Source organism: Callorhinchus milii, unplaced genomic scaffold, assembly GCF_018977255.1.
Source record: "Callorhinchus milii isolate IMCB2004 unplaced genomic scaffold, IMCB_Cmil_1.0 Scaffold2, whole genome shotgun sequence".
Taxonomy (NCBI): domain Eukaryota; kingdom Metazoa; phylum Chordata; class Chondrichthyes; order Chimaeriformes; family Callorhinchidae; genus Callorhinchus; species Callorhinchus milii.
The window spans coordinates 19,301,768-19,325,986 of NW_024704743.1; the positions used below are offsets into that span (position 1 = coordinate 19,301,768).

General features: G+C 40.1%; 1 protein-coding gene across 1 annotated transcript in view; it reads left to right on the forward strand.

The window, feature by feature from the left end:
• malrd1 (MAM and LDL receptor class A domain containing 1) overlaps window positions 1–24,219 on the forward strand; it is a 180,725-nt gene that overhangs the window by 31,064 nt on the left and 125,442 nt on the right. Inside the window, 5 exon segments of the mRNA XM_042332367.1 lie at window positions 6,657–6,744; window positions 13,460–13,639; window positions 14,488–14,641; window positions 20,230–20,386; window positions 21,633–21,743. Of these exon segments, the coding sequence (XP_042188301.1) occupies window positions 6,657–6,744; window positions 13,460–13,639; window positions 14,488–14,641; window positions 20,230–20,386; window positions 21,633–21,743 (690 nt within the window).

The window sequence follows — 24,219 nt, forward strand, 5'->3', positions numbered from 1 at the left end:
TTGGGTCCTCACAAGGAGACGAATAACTGGAGCCTAATATGCAGCTTTTGGGCTTACACTTATGAAAAACAATAATGAATTGAAGCCACGTTTCCCCCTTTATTTAGCATTGTTACAATACTTTACAAAGATCAATAATGAACATACGTATTTATTTTAGGTAAGGTTAAGTGGGCAATATATTGTTTAGAAGGAATCTTTAACAAGGGTGAGTTCAGTGGGTTCTCCTTAGAAATACTGTATCTGAATTTCTAAGAGAGGATGTTCTCTGTTGGGTATGGTACTTAGTTTAAGATGTTACTGGTAAATCAAAGTGAACAGATATTTATAGCGTTGGGTGCCGTCTATGAGCATATCGCCAATGCACATAAACTTGAAAATTAAAGCTTTAATGAGTTTAGACGCATTTGGGTTATTCAGATTTATGTTGTGGTTAATGAGGGTACCCTTTATTTCAGAAGACATTTTGTTCCACTTTTGAACTCAACGGGAAAGGGCACGAGTAACTATAAAGATATTCATGAATTGTTCTGAAATAATTAGATGTTAAAGGTATAATTTACTGTTGCTGGAATGAAGACAATTTCAAATAAATCTCAGTGTAGAATTACTGATTTCAAAGACACATTATTGCATGGCTTGCTCTCCTTTGAACGAAACTGTTCTGTAATTGTTTCTATTCTGACTTAAAACTGAAGTGGGGGCACTCATTGCAGGAGCAACAAATTGAGCTGAGAATTTGCATTTTCAGCTATATTATAGCACTTCTACCATTCTGGAGCTATTTGTAAATACACATAGAACAACACAGGGTCAAGATTGTATCTTATTTTAGTCTTGAAGACTGTTTTGTCCTAAAATTTAAGATTGGGTAGAAATGTGGAAGAATTTAAAATTTAGTGTTAATTTGGAAGCCCATTATTTTTAAGAAACGGGCAGTATTTCTTATCAACAGTTGTAACAAAAATGAACCTCCATCCCATTTGTCCCTTGCAAGTGGTCCAATCGATCGTTCACAATGATCAACAAAACACTGTTACTGTTATTTAAAGAGCTGGTAAGGTGACTTGTTTGATAAACTTGAAAAACTAATACTCAATATCGTGGCTTTGTTTAGGTGCTTAGTGCCTCCTCCCACCTTTTCACTGAGATAAGGAGGGTTAGGTATAAATCTGGCTTCACTTTGGTCCATTTGATCTCATCTTTCCAGAATACTCTTTTTGCCTTAGAACCATAGAAATGCTTAAGAACCACAGAATTTGGCCAATTGTGTCTGTATTGGCTGCCCAAGAGTAATCATTTTATTCCCATTACCTGCCCTTTCCCCATACCCCTATAGCTGCTTCTTTTTTTACATATTTGCTTGGTTCCCTCTTGAAGGGCAATATTGATTCTGTCTCAACCACTGCTCCCGACTGTGCATTCCATATCCTAACTACTCTGTGCGAAAAACATTCTCCTGACCTCCCCATTGGGTAGTTTACTAACTAATCATTTCCATTGGTCAATGATTTCCACACATTGACCAGTGGAAATCATTTCTCCCTATTTATTCTTTCAACCCCCCTCATGATTTTAAAAATCTCTAAACGTTCACCCTTCACCCTTCCTTGTTGGAGCAGAAAAAATCCCAATTACCCCGTCTGTCTTCATAGGCCAAACCACTCATCCCGGTATATCCTAGTAAACCTCATCTGCATCATCTTTGTCACCTTGACATCTTTCTAAAGTGGGGTGACCGATATTGGGCACAATATTCTAACTGCAGTCTAACTGACAATTTATATAAGCCTTTCCATATTCCCTCCGCACTCTGTTAATCCCATCCTTTCCAAGCTACACTACGTCCCAGAGCATCCTGGCTTCAAATCCTTTCACATTCTCACCGCTCCCTTTGCAACCTCTTTCAGCCCTATTCTCCTGGCCATTCCCTCCATTCTTCCATTTCTGGTCTCTTGTTTCTCACTCTCTCAATCTGATTATTGGGTCCTGGGGCTTCAGAGGGATTAACTCCAGTAAGGGAGTTAGCTCAGTGGGTCTCAGTGCTTTGGGGCTTCAGTTTTTATTATTATACCCCCAATGGATCATTTGTTTATTTCATTTGTCTATAAATGAACACTTACTGCACTTTTCAGTGAAGAACTTTGAGATGTTTTGAGATATGATAAGATGCTGTAACAAATGCAAGGATTATGATAATTATTCTGCATTTGTTTACCCGAGATTGTCCCCAAATGGACATCTCCAGTTCATTATGAAGGCTGAATTAGGAAATGGACAACAGATTAGTTTGAAAGAGATAAACATTTAGTGTGAATTTTCATCAAGTATTAGATTTTGTCAATCCTTGTTACTTATGATTTCAACGAAAATTTGAATTACTAGAAAAAGGACATCAAATTCCAAAATTCAAATAAGGCTTTTAAAACTTCAGAAGAAATGTAAACATTGATATCCATAGGTTAATTAATATTATACTATATAGTATAATAATCGTTGCATCTCATATAGCACCTATAATTTCACTGTTTCAAAGCACTAAGGTAATTCATGTCAAATGTAGTTTCTGTGTATATATACGTAAATAATAATAATCCTTGCATTTGATATAGCGCCTTTCACATCTTCTAGATGTCTCAAAACGCTTAACAGAATAGACTGTAAAGTGAATTGACTGTATATTTATGGGCGAAAGAATTCTTCCTTCACATTAGTGGTTTTGGCTGCTTTGTGAAGTGGTTTGTGAAGGATTTAGAGTCATAGAAAGTCATATTTTTGTACCGGTTAGCAGAAAAGCAAAGGAGCCTGCACTTCTAACTTTTGGAAAAAATACTATGGAATTATAAAGTATTGAAATATATTTCTATAGTTGATTTATTAGATAGAGGGAAATTGGAATTGTGCGCTATGTTCTTGCCTCCAGTGACATAATGCTTGAATAATATGTCTAAGGAGGCAAAAAGGATAGAAGTACTAATTCTGCCGTAAACCAAATAGAAGGTTTTTGCTAATGGAAGATATAAGATGTCAGGGTATCAGCAGTAAAATCCATATGAGGACAGGTAATAACTTCTAACAGTCATCTGGCTAAGCAGTATAATTTCCTATGCAGTACATATGATATAGTGGAGACACTACCCAGTAAATTTAACCCACAATCACTTGTCCAATGCAGACCTTTTAAAATCAGGGATTTAAATTAGTAATTCTGAAGCTTCAATTCATTTTGCTGCTATCAGTCGATCGGTAGTAATATTCTTGTCACATGTCCTGCCAATGCAGACTGTCAAGGCAAGGTTCCTCTGCAGCACTGAGGAGAATTAAAGAATTTACATTTGTATTTAAAAATGTTCTCTCATGTTCCTTCAGAGCAAAACACAGCTCAGTTTTGCAAAGTGGAATTGAAGGTATTTTATTATAAGATCAAATGGTACTGAATAACCTTCATCATTTTAAAACCTCTTGTGAACTTCTGAATTGAAACTGCACTCACACAAATCTGGTTCGCAAGCATTAAGGCTATATAACTTACTCTGCCCAACAAATATCAAGTGTTTTTGGAGAAACTACTTCATCTGTAAAATGTGTTTTATTTTGTTCAATATAACACTAACACTATTGATCTTTTTGTTCGCTAACACTATTGACCTTTTCATTTCACATTCAATTGATCAACAAGTGACTATTCCTCCTTGGGTGGGAGGTAACAACAACAACAAATTGTATTTTTACAGCGCCTTTCAAGTCGGGAGGACGTCCCAAGGCGCTGAGTGAGATCTGCTTAGAGCTGACCTGTCTCGAAGGTGATATGCTTGGTACCAAACGTCAGAATCGAGTTAACCATCTAAGGTGGTCTTGCTAGTCTGGTTCCTGAGCCTTCAAAAAAAACCAACCTTATCCAAAACATATTTCTCTTTCTGTTGTTCGAGGGATTAGCTTGAGGATAGAGCTTTGAATGCAATATTGTGTAGTGTCAAAGAAAAACAGAATCCCTGGGCTCCTCATCATCTAATAATTGTACCACACATTACTGAAGCAAATAAATTTACAAAGGTATAAGAGTTAGCCTTAAGATTTCATTTTAAGTAAGAGCTCATCTGATGAATGGATTGCAAACTAGTTCCTTCAATGTTACTGAGGAAAAAGTGTTCCCCAAAGTGTTGTAGTGTCCACGTCATGTCCCATATACGTTTGTTGTCGGCCTTCTTTAGTCGGTAGTATGTCTGAATCAGGAAATTGTAGCTGACAACAAAAAGTTAAATTTATATAGCATTTTTCACACAGGACAGCATCTCAGAGAGGTTAACAGGGCAGAGCCTGATGCCGAGCCAGGAAGGGGGGAGGATACTGAAGACATAGCCGAAGAGGAAGGGCTTCAGGTGTGAGGAGAAGGCAAGCTGGAAGGATGAGGAAGAGAGTTCCAAAGTTTTGGGGTATAATGGCTGAAAGCACGGCCAGCAATGGTGGAGCAGAGGAGACAAGGTCAGGACACTACCCCTTCAATTTAAAATACAAGGTTGAGGTCCACCTGAGTGACGACAGTGGGTAGTGGAGTGGGGTGTAAACAGGTCAGGAAGATAGAGACGTACCAGGGCATGAAGGGATTGGCACAATTGAAGATCTTGAAATCAATCTGTTCGGCATTGGGAGCCAATGGAGCTTGGCAAGGGCTGGGGTTAAGGGGTTAAGGAGTTTGGTGCAGGTGAGTATATGGACAGTGGAGTTTTTATTTAATTGGATAAAAACTTCAGTGATCAGCGCTGCATTGTCAGAGGTTCTATCTTTCACATTAGACATTAAACTGCAGTCCTATTCACATAAAGTTCCCATGCCACTATTTAAAAAGGGAACAGAGTGCGGCAGATCTCTTGGCCAACAACCATCCAAATAAAATTGGTCATTCATTCACGGTTGCTACATCGAATAAAACAAGAAATCCTCTTCTAATCTTTTTGTTCAAGTGGGAAGTCAGACTATCACTTGTTCAAATGTATTTCTCTGGCAAATGTTAGATAACCTTTAATATTGAATGATCTAGTGGGTTGTTAACATTGCACTTTCATGTTTTCGACTTTTATTGAACTGATATAAAGTTCCCACCATCTGCTAAAATCTAATTATTTTTCTCATTATGGGCTTTGAGTCCTTACAATTTTTTTAGTGCATCTAAATGTACGTGTAAAACAGACTGTTAGTTTCTTAAAGCTTTGTTATTAGTTTGGGCAATTTACAGTGTGATCTTTGGCTGTTCTTATCGATTAAAAAAATCTTGCATTATATATTTAAGTTTGATTCTTAGATTTGGAAAGTGCAAATTCAGCTTCAAACTAATGTTTTTTTTATTCTGTAACAATATAAACCTTTAAGATGAATGGAAATGCATCATTAGATATATGCTAAAGATGAAGCCTTTTAATATATTTCACACATAATACATTGGTTAAGTCATCCATGCTTAACTGTTTGAAAAAAGAATATTTGTGTTATAGAGTCATTTACCCAATAACAAGGTCTCCAAATCTTTCCTGCTGCATTGTTGGAGGTGAGGTTCTTCTGCCTATTCAGGCGGACATTAAAGATCCAATGGCACTATTCAAAAAGAAAATGATGGGAGTTTCTTCCTGTGTCCTGGTCAACAATTTGCCAGATAAAATTTGGTCATTCACTTCATGGCTGTATGTGGATCACTGTGTGCAAATTAGCTACTGCTTCTGCCTACAAATATACACAATAACTACATTCTACCATAAATCCAGGCAAGTCACATGAATGCTGAAGAGTTTAGGAGGGCATTAGAAAAATTGTGGTGGGAGGTGATGAATGTGCAAATGAGGGTTTCAGCTATGTCGGGTGTGAGTTAAGGTCGTAGGCGGGCAATATGGCGTAGCTGGAGGAAGTGGTCCTGGTCAAGTACTGGATATGGAGTAGGAAGGACAGCTGAGGACTGAACCTGACTCCTAGGTGTGCACAGGTTCAGTGAGTCTGAGGGATATGCCAGAGAGTTTATGGAAGTCAGAACCTCAGGTGAGAAGACATTTACAGGAGGATGGCTTTGATCTTATGAAAGCTCAGCCGCAGAAAGCGGTGCTCATCCAGGCCTTAATGTCTGACAAGTAAGAGGACAAACTATTAATGGAACTGGGGTCATGGCTGGAAGAGAAGTAGATTTGGGTATCATCCGCATATATGTGGAAGTTGATGCTATATCTACGAATGATTTCAAAGAGAGAGAGCACGTAAATGAGTAAAAGGATGGGGCCAAGGATGAAGCCATAAGTGACCCATTGGGGATGGGAGGAAAAACAGATGTAGTGATGGGGGTGGGTCAAGTGGGACTCAATCCAGGAGAGTGCAGTCCCACTAAGATGGATGATAGAGGAAAGGTGGTCAGTCGACTGTCTTGAAAGCAGCAGAGAAGTTCGGGAGAATTTAATATTGTAAAGTGAATATTATGAATAAATGAATTGATAATCAACAAGAAATGCAATAGAATAATAGATTTTGGTCTGTGGTTATCAAGACATTCAAGATTCCTTCAGGTAAGATTCACTAGGTCTAAGTGAATAGGAATGCAAGCTCTTGTCTAATATGGAATAGATAAGATAGTGCATAGATTGGTATGAAGGTGATCCTTTATTCTGTCTACTTTGTAACAGATATTACTGGAGGCTACTGTGGGAGATGACTTTGGTGGAGATATTGGAATTGATGACCTATCCTTTATGGATTGTGCTCTCCATGATGGTGAGTGTATTATTTATTGTTCAATCACAGAAGTAGTTGCATGGCATGTTTTAACACTGAGGAGACAACCTCTATAAGTGCTTTTTTGGGAATGCAATTTAATCCTGGAAAGAATAAAAATGTGCTGGGACTGAAACGGTCAGGCAACAGGAGGTCAACAAGATCTTTAACGTATTAGATAGCAAATAGGAATATAAATGATCTCAACAAGAATTCCCTCATACGACCTGGTGAAGCAACATATGAACTCTGAAGAGATCCTATGAATTTCAAAGGAAGCTCAATAAGAAGCTTGATTTCTATAAGGAAGGGACAACAACAACACCTTGCGTATATTTAATGCACTTCACATGGGGTTGCTTCTCAGAGTGCTTAGCAATGGCATAGTTTGATGCCAAGCCGGGGAAAAAAGGTAAATGTCCGTGAGCACAGTCAAAGAGGAAAGTCTTCAGGTGTGATATGAAAACAGGTAAAGAAGGGTCAAGGCAGACCTATTGAGGCAGGCAGGGGATGAAGGGGGGCAGGGGTTCATCAGGAATTGGGTCACCCAACTGACTGGGAACCCAAGCTGTAGGGAAGCTGAGGAGCGGAGGCGAAAGGTGGCTGGAAACACAATCAGAGATCGGTTTAAGGCAGGTTTTAGAAGCAATGAAGAAGGGAGCCAGGCAGAAGGACTCCAGGGGCAAGTGTCTGAAGGCTTGTCACCCACCGTGGGTCAGAGCTGGCAGGGTCGTGAAGCAGGCTGGAGTGTGCTGAGTGGAGGAAGCTACAGGAACATAAGAAAGCAAGGAATAAGGAAAGGCTTTCTGCCACTTCCAGAACTAATATTAACCTTTAATCACACAAAACCTAACCTATCTTGGACCCTTTGACAGAGAGCTTTGCATGGACCTTCTCTGATCCCTAAAGAGATCCAGGGAGCACAGTGGATATTTACTCCCAGCCTCTATCATCTCAAATTAGCTTGTTATTAACTCTCTCTCAGCTCCCACTCTCAGATCAGATGTTCATCGAGCACTGTAATGCACTTTAAGATGTCCACTAACTGTATATATACTATACACATGCACTATATAAATGTAAATGATATTGTAAATTGTAATGTATCTCAGTCCCATCCCTGTAACTGTTGTTTTCCAGATAAATGGGGGGGGAGGGAACTCCCCATCTCAATTCTTGTTTGAGGCCTGAAGTCTAGCAACGATTTGATAAAGTAGTTCGTACAGAGCAGCACAAGCAATCTAGCTACTGTCATACCAATAATCCTTGCATTTGATATAGCCCCTTATCACATCATTGAGACGTCTCAAAGCGCTTCACAGGATCTAATAATAATAATAATAATCCTTGCATTTGATATAGCGCTTTTTACGTCGGGAGGACGTCCCAAAGTGCTTCGCAGAACATACTGTAAAGTGAATTGACTGTATATTTGTGGGCGAACACGGCAGCCAATTGCGCACAGCAATGTCCCACAAACAGTCGTAGATTGAAAATGACCAATTTATTATTGTTTTTGGTTTTGGAGGGATTATTATTAGGCGTGTGGAGTAAGGAAACTTGCCCAAGGTTTCGCCCTGCCTGGAATTGAACTCAGGTCTCTCGCTTGCAAAGCGAGTGCTCTAACCACTGAGCTACAGGACTCCAATTTTATATTATAAAATGGATTGAAAATACAGAAAACTGTATTTTCTGTGTGAAATGTGGAAGGAGATCTGTCAATCGACTAACAAGCAGGTTCCTATTTGCTGTTAGGTAAACAGGTAAGGAAACTTGCCTAAGATTTTGCCCCACCTGGGAATCAAAACTGGGTCCTCTTGTTTGTGAGGTGAGTGCTCTAACCACTATGCTACGGGATTTCACATTGTTGGAAATAGAAAGGAAAAGGAGATTTAACCACTACAGAAACAATATTAATCTGTGCTTTCATTACTAAAATAATGAGAAAGTAATCCTAAGGGCAATTTTGCGGTATTTCGTAATGGATTTCTTAACTAAGGAATCTGCCAAATGTCCATGACATTGACTCATGGAAACATTCCAATTCAATCTATTTTTAAAGCAAGGTTCCCTTGAGCCGAAGTGATTTGCATGATATTCTTCCAGTCCCCACTCAGCATTCTTAATTTCTTAGTTCAGGAATCTATTTTTGGATTCCGAAATTCATTAAAAAATGTTGCAAAATTGACTCTTTTTCTTGGACAATATTTTACAGCTACTTGAGTCCATCATCATAATTTCTCAATTTAATTCTGCTTCCCAGTATCTTGTTGGCATAAAGATGGGAGGGCAAGCTGATAAAGCTGGGAAAACAAACTAGTGGAATTCACGGTTTTAATACATAAAAGCATGAAATATAAAAGCCAAAGGCTAATGCTAACATTATATAAATCAGTAATTAGGCACAGTTGGATTATTGTATCTAACTTTAGGCACCTCAAGATAAGAAGGATGTCAAGACCATAAGAACGGTGCATAGAAGGTTAACAAGCATAACAAGGATGAGAGATTTTATTTATGACAAAATATGGGACAAAACTGGGATGTTTTCTCAAGAATATTAATAATAATCCTTGCATTATATATATATTTAAAAAGGATCTCATAGTGCTTTACAGTATTTAATAGCACAGGATCTTTAACGTCCATCTGGACAACACTGAGTCATACTGAATACAGTTCCATGGGTGCCATTTGCCCTTTACTTGTCTCTCACCCAAATGACATTATTAATGGACAAGCCCAGATACTGAATGTTAGGATGCTATTCAACCACAGTGGACAATCAAAGACAAGTCTCGGCTGTCCTCACCAAATCTGCATACGTTTATTTTTGAACATGGGTCATGGGTAAGAACTGGAGCCCTGAGTGTTATTTTCCACTCACTGATCTGCAGAAGGTCCATTTAAGCTACCCCCACTGAGGCCAGGTTACTCCACAAAGACTGGAGATCAAACCTGGGACATCCCTGCTCAGCATAACTCAGTTTCACCCCTAAATCATGACTTTATAATGTCTCTGGGGTCTACCATGATCTGAATGCTAAATATAGCATTCCTTTCATTAGATAGACACCTTAATCTCCTTTTAAAAAAATTAAAAAGGGTCAGAAGAAACGTGCAGATCTTTAAAGGCTGTGTACCTTCCTTTCATCCACTTTGAGCTGTTGGGATCAGGCTTTAAGAATCTAAGAATGTCCTATAGCTTAGTGGTTAGAGCACTCGTCTCGCAAGCGAGAGGACCTGGGTTCGATTCCCAGAATCTAATAATGTTTCCAACAGTCAATGATGTTTAAATGAGATCACTTGGCTAGCCAGACTTCTCATCTTTTGGATTAACCTAATAAATCACAATAATTACCCTGTCATATAATTCTAAAATTCAAGTTAAACTTCGTAAAATAGTTCGTGTCACTGCATTTCACAGAGGGTCTACCACACAGGAGGCCATTCGGCCCACGTTTCTGTGCTGGAGCTTGCTCCCCCACTGGAGTAATCTATTCCAAATTCCATTCCTTTTGCCTTCAACTACAAATACACAGCCACTACACTTTATAGTAAAATCCTATGAAATGTTTTGAAACACGCTCCCACCATGATAAGGCATTATATCAAATGTGAGGATTATTATTATTTTGATTAGCTGGCAATACTCTCATTGGAGTATGTGTAATGCACATGCTCATAGGAGATGGCATCAAGATTATTTTTGCTGATGGTGCGAGGGGTGGGGGGTGGAGGTTGTTGGAATAATAATACAATAATAATAATCCTTGCATTTGATATAGCGCCTTATCATGCCTTCGAGTTGTCTGAAAGCGCTTCACAGAATATGCTATAAAGTGAATTAACTGTATATTCGGTGGGCAAAACACGGGAATCACTTGCTCACAGCAGCATAGTTGTGGACTGAGTGACCACTTTATTACTATTAATTTTTTTTGAAAGAATTATTACCCCCGGAAAAGCGATCGGCCAATCGACTAACAACTGGGTTATGGACCTGACTGCAAAACAACGTTGCCTTGTGGCAACCTTTTGCACATTCCTGTAGTCCAGTAGCTCAGTGGTTAGAGCATTCACCCTGCAAGTGAGAGACCTAGGTTCGATTCCCAGCAGGGCAAAACGTTGGCAAGTTTCCTTACTCCATACGTCTCTGTTTACCTAGCAGTAAGTAGGAACCCAGTTGTTAGTCGATTGGCGGATCGCTTTTCCGGGTTAATATTTCCTTCACACTTCCCCCTCCCCCACCACCCACCTCCCGCACCATCACCACAATAATCTTGATAGCATCTCCTATGAGCATGTGCAGTACAAGTACTCCCATGAGAGTATTGGCAGGTAATCAAAACAATAAAATCTTCACATTTCATATAGCGCCTTGTCATGGTGGGAGGGCACTTCACAGGATTTTACTATAAAGTGTAGTGGCTGGGTATTTGTAAGTCAACATGACAGACAATTTACACATAGCATTGTCCCACAAACAGCCATGAAGTAAATGACCAATTTTATATGAGGGATTGTTTGTTGAGAATCTGGAAGGAACTCCTTTCTCTTTTCAACTAGGACCATGGGATTTTTAACATTTACTTGACAGTCACAGGTCATTTAACAGTCACACAGATCTCGGACTAATGCCTCACTTCCAGCAATCCAGTACACCTTTCGCTTTGCACTGGAGTATGTACCTAGACTGTGAGCTTAAAGACATCTAACATTACATTTTTACAGCGTACCACTTGAATGCGATCTTGTGAGAGATGATGGGAGTTGTTTTGTCCAGTGCACGCTGGTCCCTGCTGTATTAATCGACTTTCAAACCAAGTTAACCGATTAAGTAGTCAGTAAAGTTTGGAAAAATGGACAGGATATCAAAAGGATACATGGAAAGAAATTGCGGAAACAATTTTCAAAATCCATTAATTCTAATTCAACAGGCGCTTTTCACTTTGAGACATCTGACATTACCACACAGCCATTAGCAATTCTCAATAATAAAATTCATCCAAGCATGTAACAGAAATACATTCGAAACTATGATGAAAATCTCTGAAATGCACTGCAGTCTCTTTTCACTGAATAATGATATTTTCAGCCTCCTAGGATCTATAGGGTACTACAAAAATTCATTCACACAGCCAGCATGCTTCTGTTGTGATATCAAATTATAAAGAAAAAATTAAACTCAATACCAAACTATTTTGCAGGACAGTCAATGTATTTCTTATAAAAACAAAACTCAGTTAAACCATTTTTTTATAGCTTAAAAAAGCCAAATTTGATCATAGTTGATTGTACATATTTGACATTTGATATTGATTAATTAAAAAACGACTGCAATTTCTTCTGCATTAAGCTGTATCTGCCTCCTCTCTGCTCATCCTACGAAATGGTATGTATCCTCCTGCATTTTCTGCATTTTTCCTCATAGAATGTAATCTTAGAAGTTGACCTACCTTGGGCCATTTCTAAATAATTATTAAAACTGTGTCTGTCATGCTTGTGATACATCCTGCACATTTACTAAATGTTTGAAGTACACTTTGACCAACGATACCAATTACATTTGGATAAAAGGATTTCAATAGTTGGCATGGAAGCTCCTACCATCAATACAGAGTTTGTTAATTTATATAAAACTCATTTACATTTCTATAATTCATTTTGCCCACAGCTACAGAATTTTAATAACGAAGAGAAGCAAAATTGAATGTCATCATTTATTGGATGCTGTAATCTATTCTGCTAAGTATTCTTTTAAATGAGCAACACTCTTAAAATAATCTCTTAACTACTCACAAGAACAACTTTGGTTCTAAGAAAATAATTACTCCCTTCACTAAAGCAGATTGAAGCTAAACTCTGCAAGGCATCAACATACACACACTTTCTCTCTCTCACACACACACACAGTGAATCAGATCTGCACACTACAGATAACACAAGGTGCAGTACAGAGCTGATGCAAGCCAATGGAGAATTCAGAGCAATTAATAGGATCTAATTTTGCAATATCTTTTATCTGGATTCACAGTAAGAGATACCTTAAATTAGAAATCCTGTTTACTTTGAGGTCATCTTAGTAGCTCAGCACTATTCTTCAACGCCCCAAAACACTATTCTGTATGAAAGGCACTATGTAAATGCAAGTTGTTTTTGTTGCTGCTGTTGTAATAAGGAATTTAGTTAGAAATCCCTTGGTCCCATAGAAACTCTGCTCAGGAGTAAACTGCATCATGATGGTCGGACTGAAGAACGTGAATGGAAGGAGCCCCATTTTCTCACTTCAGATTCCTTATTAAGAAATTTCTTCAGTAAAATACACCACCATCAACAACTTGCATTTATATAATGTCCTTAATGCTGGAAGCATCTAGGAACACTTAACAGTGATGTGGTTTGATGCCGAGCTGGAAAGAGAGGGGAGGTAACCAAATGAATGGTTGATGAGTAAAGTCAGGTGTGATTTGAAGTCGAGCAAAGAGGCAACAAGAAGAAGGGATTGAGGCCGGGAGTTCCAGAGATTGGGGACGTAGAGGTTGAAAATATTGTAAATGAGACCCCCCTCACTGTTATTTATTGATTCCATTATTTGAACGGGATGGGGTAGTTGGAGTGTTAGTTTTGCTGATGGAGGCTTTTTTCTAGTTCCTCGATTGATACATAAATCCCTACTAGAAACAGAATGTCTCTACCTTTTGTTATTCTGCAGGTAATTTACCATCTGCAGTTCCCACAAATCCATCAACAACAATAAGACCTACCACTCTGCCTCCTCATAACTGTACAGAGAACGAATTTATTTGTAAAATAGATGGTCAGTGTGTCGAGATCATCAAAACATGTGATTTCAGAGAAGATTGTTCCGACAAGACAGACGAGTTGGCTTGTGGTAAGTTTACAATCCTTTACACTTGAAAATAACAGAGGTGAATTGAGCCATAAAATATTCATCTCAGGTGATGTATTTTCATTGGACTGAGAGTGGAAAAGAATCTAGCAGCTGACATTCCTATATTTGCTAATCTTATTAAAAGTACAGATGCACATAAACACAATACATTGCTTACAACAACTATAACAACTTGCATTTATATAGCAGCCCTCATGCAGTGTAGTGTCTCAGAACAAATGGTGCTCCATCAAAAATGACACAGAGCAAGATACATTAAAACATGCTTCTACATATTATGCACTTTTAATGTATGTGCTTTGCTTCCACAGTTTCACTTTAAATATTGTGCCAGCCTAGCTCTTTGGTAGGACTTAGAAGAGCAGACCGACCATTGGAGCAGGGTTTCTTCCTCCTTGACTTCTTTGAACCCTGCCAGTCAAAAACCAACAGATAGGCTTGTCCTAGCTGACAAGCAGTGGTAGCTTGACAGCAAGATATTGGTTGCTATATTTGTGATATTGAATCCTCCCCTAGATGAAGGAAAAACACTAATGCTTGGCTGCAAATGATTGCAGAATTGCAAACTGCAGTAATTTGACCTAAAATATTGAACTGATACGTTTTATGAATCAGTGAAATAGCATTATATTGCAAAAATCAAATCAGGAACATTGAACTTCATCAAAAATCCAATTCACTGCAAAGATCATATAACTGGTTTGTTCCAAAACCTATAAGAAATGTATAGAATGCTACTGAATGATGGAATTACTCGTGTTATAAATATGAAACAATGATAAATCATAAGGATCTGTTATTGAAACATTTTCATTTTTTTTCTGCAGTTGGTAAAGTTTGCAATTTTCATAGAGGGAAGACTTGTGGTTGGAAACAGCAGATAAACTCTTCAGCTGAAAATACCTTTCAGTGGCTCACCGGACAAGGATCCACTATCCACCCAAGTGAAGCGGATGACCGACCGTCCACAGATCATACCATGTATGAATTGTAGTTTAATTTAGCAGTGCAGTAATGTAATTGGTAACCTTGCTCTGCTACTTTAACGTTTCAGAGGAACAACACGGTTTAAAAGCAACAACTAATGTGTCTGCACCTCACTGCCACCACAAGTAATTGTGATCACGGATGAATAGAAGGAGTTTGGTTCAGATGATCGCGGAATACGTATTTTCTAAATGAACTAGTGGTCTGTTCCAAGAAGATAAGGAGTGAGTCTGCTGCAGCTACATGGTGAATGAGTGGTCTGGGTGTTATCAGACCACTAGTACGTTTAATAAGATCCACATCCCATACATTTGAATGGAATATGTTGGCTTCCAAATTGAAATTATCTTCTATTTTTCAATGTTGAGTATGTTGGAGCAAATCCAGTTGCCACAAAACTTCCATGAATATAAATGTTAGCGAGCTTATCATGATCAGCACATTGAAGGCTAATTTCAGGTGCTGTGTTTTTCTAATTGAACAAGTCTAATTGTTGCTATCCTCTGAGTAAAGACAACCACCCCCACATCTCTCACTTAAAAAAGCTATGATGAGCTGAATATCTGATTTCTCAGGTAGGACCTGCCACTTAGGTTTATTGCAAGTGAGAGACCTGGATTCGGTTCCTGGCAGGGTGAAACCTTGGGCAAGTTTCCTTATTCCACACTCCTGATAATAATCCCTCAAAAAAAACCAATAATAATTTGGTTACTCAATCCATGACTGTTTGTGGGACATTGCTGTGTGCAATTGGCTGCTGCGTTTTGCCCACAAATATACAGTCAATTCACATTACAGTATATTCTGTGAAGCCCTTTGAAACGTCTAGAAGACGTGAAAAGTGCTATATCAAATGCAAGGATTATTATTATTATAAACTGGCTGCCGTGTTTCTTCCACAAAATACGCAATCTTTATTCTGTAAAGTGCTTTGAGATCTCTCGATGAAATGATAAGACACTATATCGAATGCAAGAATTATTATTGTATTATCACGAGATGCTGATCATCAAAATGAGGAAGTTGCTGTAGACTGTATCTGGTTTGCATAAAATCCCGAAGTTCTGATTTTGAACTCACAGTCTAAGATGATCCTCCAATGAGCTGGGAGTGTGCTCTATTAATAAATAATACTCGCATTTGATTTAGAGCCTTAACACATCGTTGAGATGTCTCAAAGCACATCACGGAATATACTGTAAAGTGAATCGATTGTATATTTTTGGGGCGAAATGCGGTAGTCAGTTACGCAGAGCAGTGTCCCACAAACAGTAGTTTGAGTGATCAAATTATTATTATTTTTGAAGGTATTATAACCCTCAGAAAGCAACCCGCCAATTGACTAACAACTGGGTTTCAACTTACTGCTAGTAAACAGAGGCACGTGGAGTAAGGAAACGTGCCTAAGGTTGCCCGGGAATCAAACCCAGGTCCTTTCACTTGCCAGGCAACTACTCTGACCAATACGCTACAGGACTTTTGCCGCAGGTGCAGTCCTTTGGATGAGACATTAAACCAAGGCTGACTCTGCTTGTTTAGGTGGATGTTAAAGATCCCATGGCACTATTCGATAAAAGGAATTTCTCCCAGTGTCTTGGCCAACAATTCCCCAAATAAAATTTGGTCATTCACTTCATGGCTGTTTGTTACACATTGATGTGTGCTAATTGACTGTTGTACTTGCTTACAAATTATATAATCACTATACTTTACATTCTCCCTATGTGTAAAGCACAATATCAAATGCAAGGATTATTTAGCACTTTTTAATTTTGCAGCTGGTTTTCTGTAAGTTATTTCTTTTAAATATTTCTTTTAAGAACTACAGAAAACAGGCTTCAAAATTAAAACTGAATTCAATAATTTGCCAAATTCTGTACATTCTGAAATGCTGGAGTAAATCTAGATTCAGGTCATAATTTCTATCCATATGTATTTGTCCGAGATTCCCTGTCTGCCTCCAGTTCACTGAGAATTCTATCACCTTTTGCTAACCTGTCAATATCTGCCTGTAGCTCCCTGCGCTCTTTATCACAGCTGACTGCTTCTAATTTAGCTTCATGCACAAATTTAATTCATTATTCCCTCAACTTCCAATCCAGATCATTGATATATATACAGAACTAGAGAGATCCTAACACTGGCAATCATTGACAAAATCCATAATTTTTTTTCCAAAAGGATATATTGGCAGTCACATCCCTGTTAAGGATGTGACTGCGGACTGCAGACATCATCCGCCGACATGGGGTCAACTTCCACGTGTCTACGGATGACTCCCAACTGTACCTCTCTGCCTCCACCCTCGACTCCAGGACCACTGCTGTCCTGACAAAATGTCTGTCAGACATCAAGTCCTGGATGAGAGCTAACTTTCTTCAGTTGAATGTCAACAAGACCGAGGCTCTCCTGATTGGCTCCCATCAGCACCTCCTCACCTCAGGCGCTGACAGCATCTCCATCCACATTTGCACACTTCACCTTACTAAGCCACTCCAGATCCTTGGGGTCTTGTTTGATCCTCAACTATCCTTTATACCCCACATTCGGTGCCATGACATATTCTGCCTTCCCTCACCTGCACAACGTCGCCCGGCTCCAACACTGTCTCACACCACAGGCCGCCGAAACCTTCATACACGCCTTCATTACATCGAGGCTCGACTATGCAAACTCATTGCTTGTCGGCCACCCCAACTCCTCCCTCCACAGGCTGCAGATCATCCAGAACTCTGCAGTCCATGTCCTCTCCCACACTATACTCCACGATCCTATCATCCCCAGCCTTGCCCAACTCCACTGGCTTCCCATCACACAAAGGATACAGTTCAAGATGCTGGTCCTCACCTTCAAAGCCCTCATGCTCTTGCTTCCCCCGACCTCTGTGACCTCCTAACCCCCTACCACCATGCTCACTCCCTACGCTCATCGGGCTCTGGCCTGCTTCACGTCCCTCGCCTCGCTCACCCCACTATTGGCGGGCGGGCCTTCTGCCACTCTTCCCCCACCCTCAGGAACTTCATCCCTTAGTCCCTCCTCCTCGTTTGAGTTTTATTGTGTGTATATGCATGATCCACCATTGTATTATTTCTTAACAACAACAACAAAATTCCATTTGTATAGCACCTTTCGCAGCCTGTTATATTTTTACGCTTGTTTCCTCAATGTACTTTATTCATGTCCACATTCTAGTGTCAGCCTGGCTCAGTTGGTAGGACTCCAACTCAGAAGGCTGCGGTTTCATGGCTTTGAACTCATATAGTCTAAGATAACACACTCCAATGTAGGTATAGGTATCAAGGGGAGTGGAGAAAAATGATCTGCCAAGGTCTAACAAACTGGTAGAGCAGACTTGATGGGCTGACTGGTCTCCTCCTAAACTAGTTTCCTTTGTTTCTATGTCCAGGTTCCCCAATATTATACAGCAAAAACTCTCCAAGCATTAATCACTGCCACTCAGATATCCTGCCATTGGATGATGGGATGACACAGTGCTATTAATCCCAATTTAACATTTCCTGTCATCTGTGTTCTTCAAAGTTATATTTTCCGACAAATAATAAAAAAAAGGAAGAATCATTTCTCGTGGAATATAAGATGATTTTAACTCAGCTCAATTTCTTTTAAGTATACCAATGTAATGTTATGCTTTACTCCATCATTTTCTCCTCCTAATTAGTTAAAAAATAGCATGTACTTAGGGAAAATGCTATTGAATGTCTTACCCTATTGTTGATGTACTGTAAAAACCTATTCAGAATTTATCGTTCCACAACCATATTGAAATCCTGAAGCTGTCTATATTCAGCACGCTTCACATAAGTCATTGGCAAATGTAGTATCTTTGAAAAATGGTCTTGTTTTGTCCTGTAACTTATGTGAAACAATATTGAAATTGCATTGAATCATTTTTGGAGGCTTCTTGATATTTTCAAGTGATGGTCAACTGGCCTCCTTTAACCTCTCCAAAATGTTTAGCAATGGATTGAGTCAACCTTCTGTGGCGGTCTTGGTCATCTGGTTCCTGGTACTCCAGGCCACTGCTGATGACAGACCAACTTGTCTGACTCATTGGCAGGTCCTCAGAAAGCAGATTGGTCACTGCGATTAGGAATTCTTCTCCCTCAGCTCCAGTTACTACCGCAAGCCAAAATCTTAACAGGTAGGCTTTTCCTCGTTGGACAAGCAATGGGAACCATTGCTCCCATTGGGGAGAAAGTGCGAATTCCATTACAAACACAGGAATTTCCATTTGTAGGCAGCATATATTGGAACTCTGTCTGGTTTCGGTGCTCTTAAGCATGGTGATGTTTTTTTTTTTTGCATGTGTCAGAAACCTGACTCACCAAAAACAAGATCAGGTGAAATATCAACATAAAGATCCCAGGCTCCTTCCCATCCCCACCCACCACCCTGTGTGGCTGAGGCCAATTGTTCCACTCCCAATCAGTACCCTGTGCTGAGGGAAGCTGACACAACACAGATTGCAGATCAAGCCTGCGACTTTCCAATGATGAACAGTCCAACTGAGCCTTTAGAGCTACTGAATACAAATGTTGTAATTTAAAGACTCAAATATTTCAAAATTGATCAATGGCTTAATTATCCCTTCAAAACAAAATGTTCATCTACAGTCTACACAGTCACTATACTTTCAGTAAATCCTGGGAAGGGCTTTGAGACACCTTGGTGACGTGATAAGGAGCTATGTCAAATGCAAGAATTACTAGAATTATCACTACATATTTTCCTGTTATTTTGAGATGTGAAAGATGCTCATTAGAAACAAAAAACTGCAGAAATTGGTTCCAAATTTAGACTGAATTTAAGAATTTTCGAAACTTTTCAGCCATGTTGTATCTTAAGACAATGTTCTAAAGACCAACACCATGAGATCTTATTTGTCCTCCAACTGATATTGCCTTTCAGTCTTTAAACACTGACAGAGTCCTGCTGAATCATTCCCTTAAGACGAAAACCTCCCACTGAGGTTAGCTGTTCATCAAAAGCATTCAGCAGACATGTGCTGATCATCTCAACGCTTCATGAAAGTTGGAATCAAAAATCAATGACAAAAATACTGTGATTGATCACGCCAATAACCAATTGTATTATCACTGAGGCATCAATCAAGCTCAGAACTCCAATCAATGCTGTGTAAGGATTGGCCATTTTCCACATTGATTTCAGACTCTCTCTGCAGTACTTGAATTACAGTGACAGTCAAATCTATCCTCCCGGCCCATTGCTTCTAACGTGCCACACTTGGAAAGATACACAAGTAGAAAGTTCTCACGGTCCCTAAATCCAATCTACTTAGGGGGTTAATTGACACATCACACATGGTAAAATTTACCTCATAATGTGAGCAATTGAACCACCATGGTCGCAACCACTATTGACGGCAATAAACAAAAGAAGAAATTTGGCTGCCACGTTTGGCCTACAAAATACATGGTCAATTCAATTTACAGTATATTTTGCAAAGTGCTTTGACATGTCTTGACGACCTGATAAGGCATTGTATCAAATGTAACGATTATCATTGTTATTACGTTTAAATGTTTATTTTGCCTCTGCAGGGGCACAGAACAAGGCTGGTACCTCTACGCTGATACTTCAAATGGAGAGTTTGGTGACTCCGCTGATATCGTGACTCCAGCCATATCCCAGACTGGGCCAATGTGCAAATTGGTGTTTTGGTATCATATGAATGGAGTCACTATTGGGACTTTGCAGGTACGATTCATATGAATGGAGTTTCAATTGGGTCTATGTAGGTATAATTACTCTAATTGTATTAAAACTTCCTTTTCATATACATGTTTTATATGTACTCATTTACAATAATGCATCGTCATTACACTTTCTAGCGAATCCTGTGAACCAATTTCAGATGTTTTCATGGCATGAAAGGCATGATATCAAATGCAAGAATGATTTGTCATTATTATATATTATTTCCATTTTTCAGATAAGACATTAAACTAAGATCCCGTCTGCCTGGTCAGGTGGACATGAAAGAACCCATGACACTGTTCAAAAGAGAAGAGAATTTCTTCCAGTGTCCTGGCCAATAACCCCCAAACAAAATTGGTCATTCACTTCATGGCTGTTTGTGGGATATTGCTATGAACAAATTGGCCATGCTTTTTGTCTATAAACCACACAGTCACTATACTTTCAGTAAAATCCTTTTAAGTGTTTTGAAGCATCTTCCTGATCTGAAAAGTGCTATATCAAATGGAAGGATTACTATCATTATTATTTTCATTTTAGAGCATAACTCTTTTCAGAATCGCATCAAATTCCAATGAATCCTCTGAGGTGTGGAACCCAGGATACCAATACACATATACAATTAGATCACAACAGACCTGAAATATTAAGAAAAGATTTTCAAAAATTGTTATAGTCATTATTAAAAGAGCAAAATAATAATAATAATAATCCTTGGATTTGATATAGAGCTTTTCACGTCTTCTAGATGTCCCAAAGTGCTTCACAGAATATATTGTAAAGTGAATTGACTGTATATTTGTGGACGAACGCGGCAGCCAATTACGCACAGCAGTGTCCCACAAACAGTCGTGGATTGAAAATGACCAATTTATTATTGTTTTTTTTGTTTTGGAGGGATTATTATTAGGCGTGTGGAGTAAGGAAACTTGCCCAAGGTTTCACCCTGCCTGGAATTGAACTCAGGTCTCTTGCTTGCAAAGCGAGTGCTCTAACCACTGAGCTACAGGACTCCAAAAGTATTGGGATTGATTGCACGGTAACAAAAGAAATTCTTTAATAATCAAAATCCTTACTAGTGCCAATTTATTAGGCAGCTAATAAATGTTTCATTGCAGGAGTATTGAGATACATAGGATACAAAAACTAACCTAAAATAAAGGAGAAGAAACGATGTCGGTGAGATAAAAACAATCTTTAAAATTGAAATAAGTGGGCTAATGTTTTATTATTTTGGTTCATTAAGGTCTTCATTAAATTTGATAAAGTGACACGGAAACTCTGGTCGCAAAGTGGTAGCCAGGGTAATCAATGGGCCCTGGGAGTGGTGTTCCTTGGAGTGCAGACTTCTTATCAGGTTGGCACTCTTGACTTTTATTTGTACAGTATTTCCATTTTTGAATGCAAACTATAACTAATTTGTTGACACTTAATGTAAAAGAATCCCAATCATTCTTATAAGTGTGAGCCTGTTCGGTGATTAACTTATCGGGACCCTTCTCAGGACTTCCCTCCACAATCCACTCTTTATCTATAACCACAAAACAAGGGTTAAGATGCGAAGATTTGTAGCAGGCATCGCGAGTAGCAGTTCGGATGATGTATTCACTCCAGCAATCTCCTTCACTTGCACAATACCAACACTTGTCAGTACAAATACACATTTCACATCAACAGACAAGAACTCTAGTAACCTAGATCACTTCGGAGCAGAGTTCCTGTGAATCAGTGTGATGTAACTAAGAACTGCAGAAGACCAAAGGAATTTGGGTATCCACATACACAAATCACTAAAAACAAGCTCACAGGTACAAACAGTTAACAAAAAGCCTGATGGGATGTTGGCCTTTATCTCAAGGGAGCTGGAATATAAAGGAGAGGAAATGATGCTTTAACTGTATGGAGCCTTAGTCACACCCCATCTGGAGAACTGCGTTCAGTTTTGGGGACTGCACCTCAGGAAGGATACATTGGAAGGGGTGCAACGCAGATTCACAAAGGGCTTAAATTATGAGAAGAGGTTACATAAATTTGGTCTCTCTTCCCTTGAGTTTAGAAGGTTCAGGAGTGATCTAATGGAGGTTTTCAAAATAATAAAATGATTCGATAGGGTAGATATAGAGAAACTATTTCCTCTGGTGGGGGAATCCAGAACAAATGGGCATCATTTTAAAATTAGAGCTATGCAATTTATGAGTGAAATCAGGAGGCAGTTTTTCGATCAAAGGGTAGTGGAAATCTGGAATTGTCTCCCCCAAAAGGCTGTGGATGCTGATCCGTTCACATTTTCAAGACTGAGGTGGATAGATATTTGTTAGGTTAGGTCAAAGGGATATGGGGCAAGGGCAGGTAATTAGAGTTGAGGTAGAGATCCGCTATGATCTTATAGAATGGCAGAACAGGCTCAAGGGGCTGAATGGCCTAATCCTGGTCCTATGTCATTCGGGAGCGGAGTCAAGAGAGCGCGGGGCGGAGCCGAGGCCTAGCAGCGGGTATTAAAACCCAGCCAGACGAGGAGCCACTCATTCGGGAGCGGAGTCAGGAGAGCGCGAGGTGGGGGTGGGAGTGAGGGGCTGATTTACAAAAGTGGCGTCGGCGTGACGTCATCATTAAAAAAAAACAACAATGGCCGGGCAGCCCCCGCCACTGCCATCCCAGCCGTGACCACATGGCCTGCGGGCTGATCGCTCACTCTCGGTCTCTGCGTGCGCATTTTGGCTGCCGCCCCGACCCAAGCCTCCCCCTCCACTCTAAATGTCTCTCCTCCCACCCCCCCTCTATCCGCTACTCCCATTCTGTCCTTCTCTCCCATCGCCCCACCCCGTCTTCTCTCTCTCCTCGACCCCATCACCACTTTCCTCTGCTCCAGCCTGGGCATCCTCCGCCGGGCCCATTATGGCTCTCGGCAGTGGCTGTCCCAGAGCAGTAACCCTAAGTGTATAATTCATTCACTCCCTCCGTACAAACCGCCTCCTTAAGGCAAACACAACTTCCCCCACCCTTATACGTACCCTCCCCAAATCTCCACTCCCACTATTCTCCATACCATCTCTCCTGTACACCCTAAAATCCTCTCTGCATCCTCTCTCCTCCCTCTCCTCCCACCAGCAAACCCACCTACATTTCCCTCCAAAATGTCCTTTCCCTCTCTAACAAAGCCCTCACCATCCATGACCTCATCTTGGACGAGCACCTTGACATTCTTGGGCTCACAGAAACCTGGTTCTCCCCCAATGACCCCGTCCCCCTCGTGGAAGCCTCCCCTCCAGGCTACTCCTTCCACCACACCCCCCGTCCAAACCAATGTGGCGGTGGGGTGGCCCTCATCTTCAAAGCCTCCCTTGGTCTTTCCCCCTACTCCTCTGGCTGCTTCCCCTCCTTTGAGCACCTCACCGTCTTCCATCCCTCTCTCCCACTGAAAATCCTCCTGGTCTACTGCCCCACTAAGCCCCCAGCTCCTTCCACACAGAAATCTCTACTTTCCTCTCTTGCCCTGTCCCTCTGCTCCAAACGCCTGCTCATAATGGGCGATTTCAACCTAAATCCCCTTGCACTACTTCTGCCGACTTCACTACCCTCCTCTCCTCCCTAAACCTCACCCTTCACATTAACTCACCGACCCACAACTGTGGCCATGTCCTCGATCTCGTTATCACCCATGGCCTTGACATTTTCAACCTTAGCATAGTGGACAAGGTCATCTCGGTCCACTTCCTCATCTTCTTCTTTTCTCACATCCCTCTCTTCTCTCACCAAGTCCTCAACCATTCTCTACCGCCCAAGGAAAAGGTTATCCCCTGAGATCCTCACAAAGGCCCTCACATCCTCAGCTA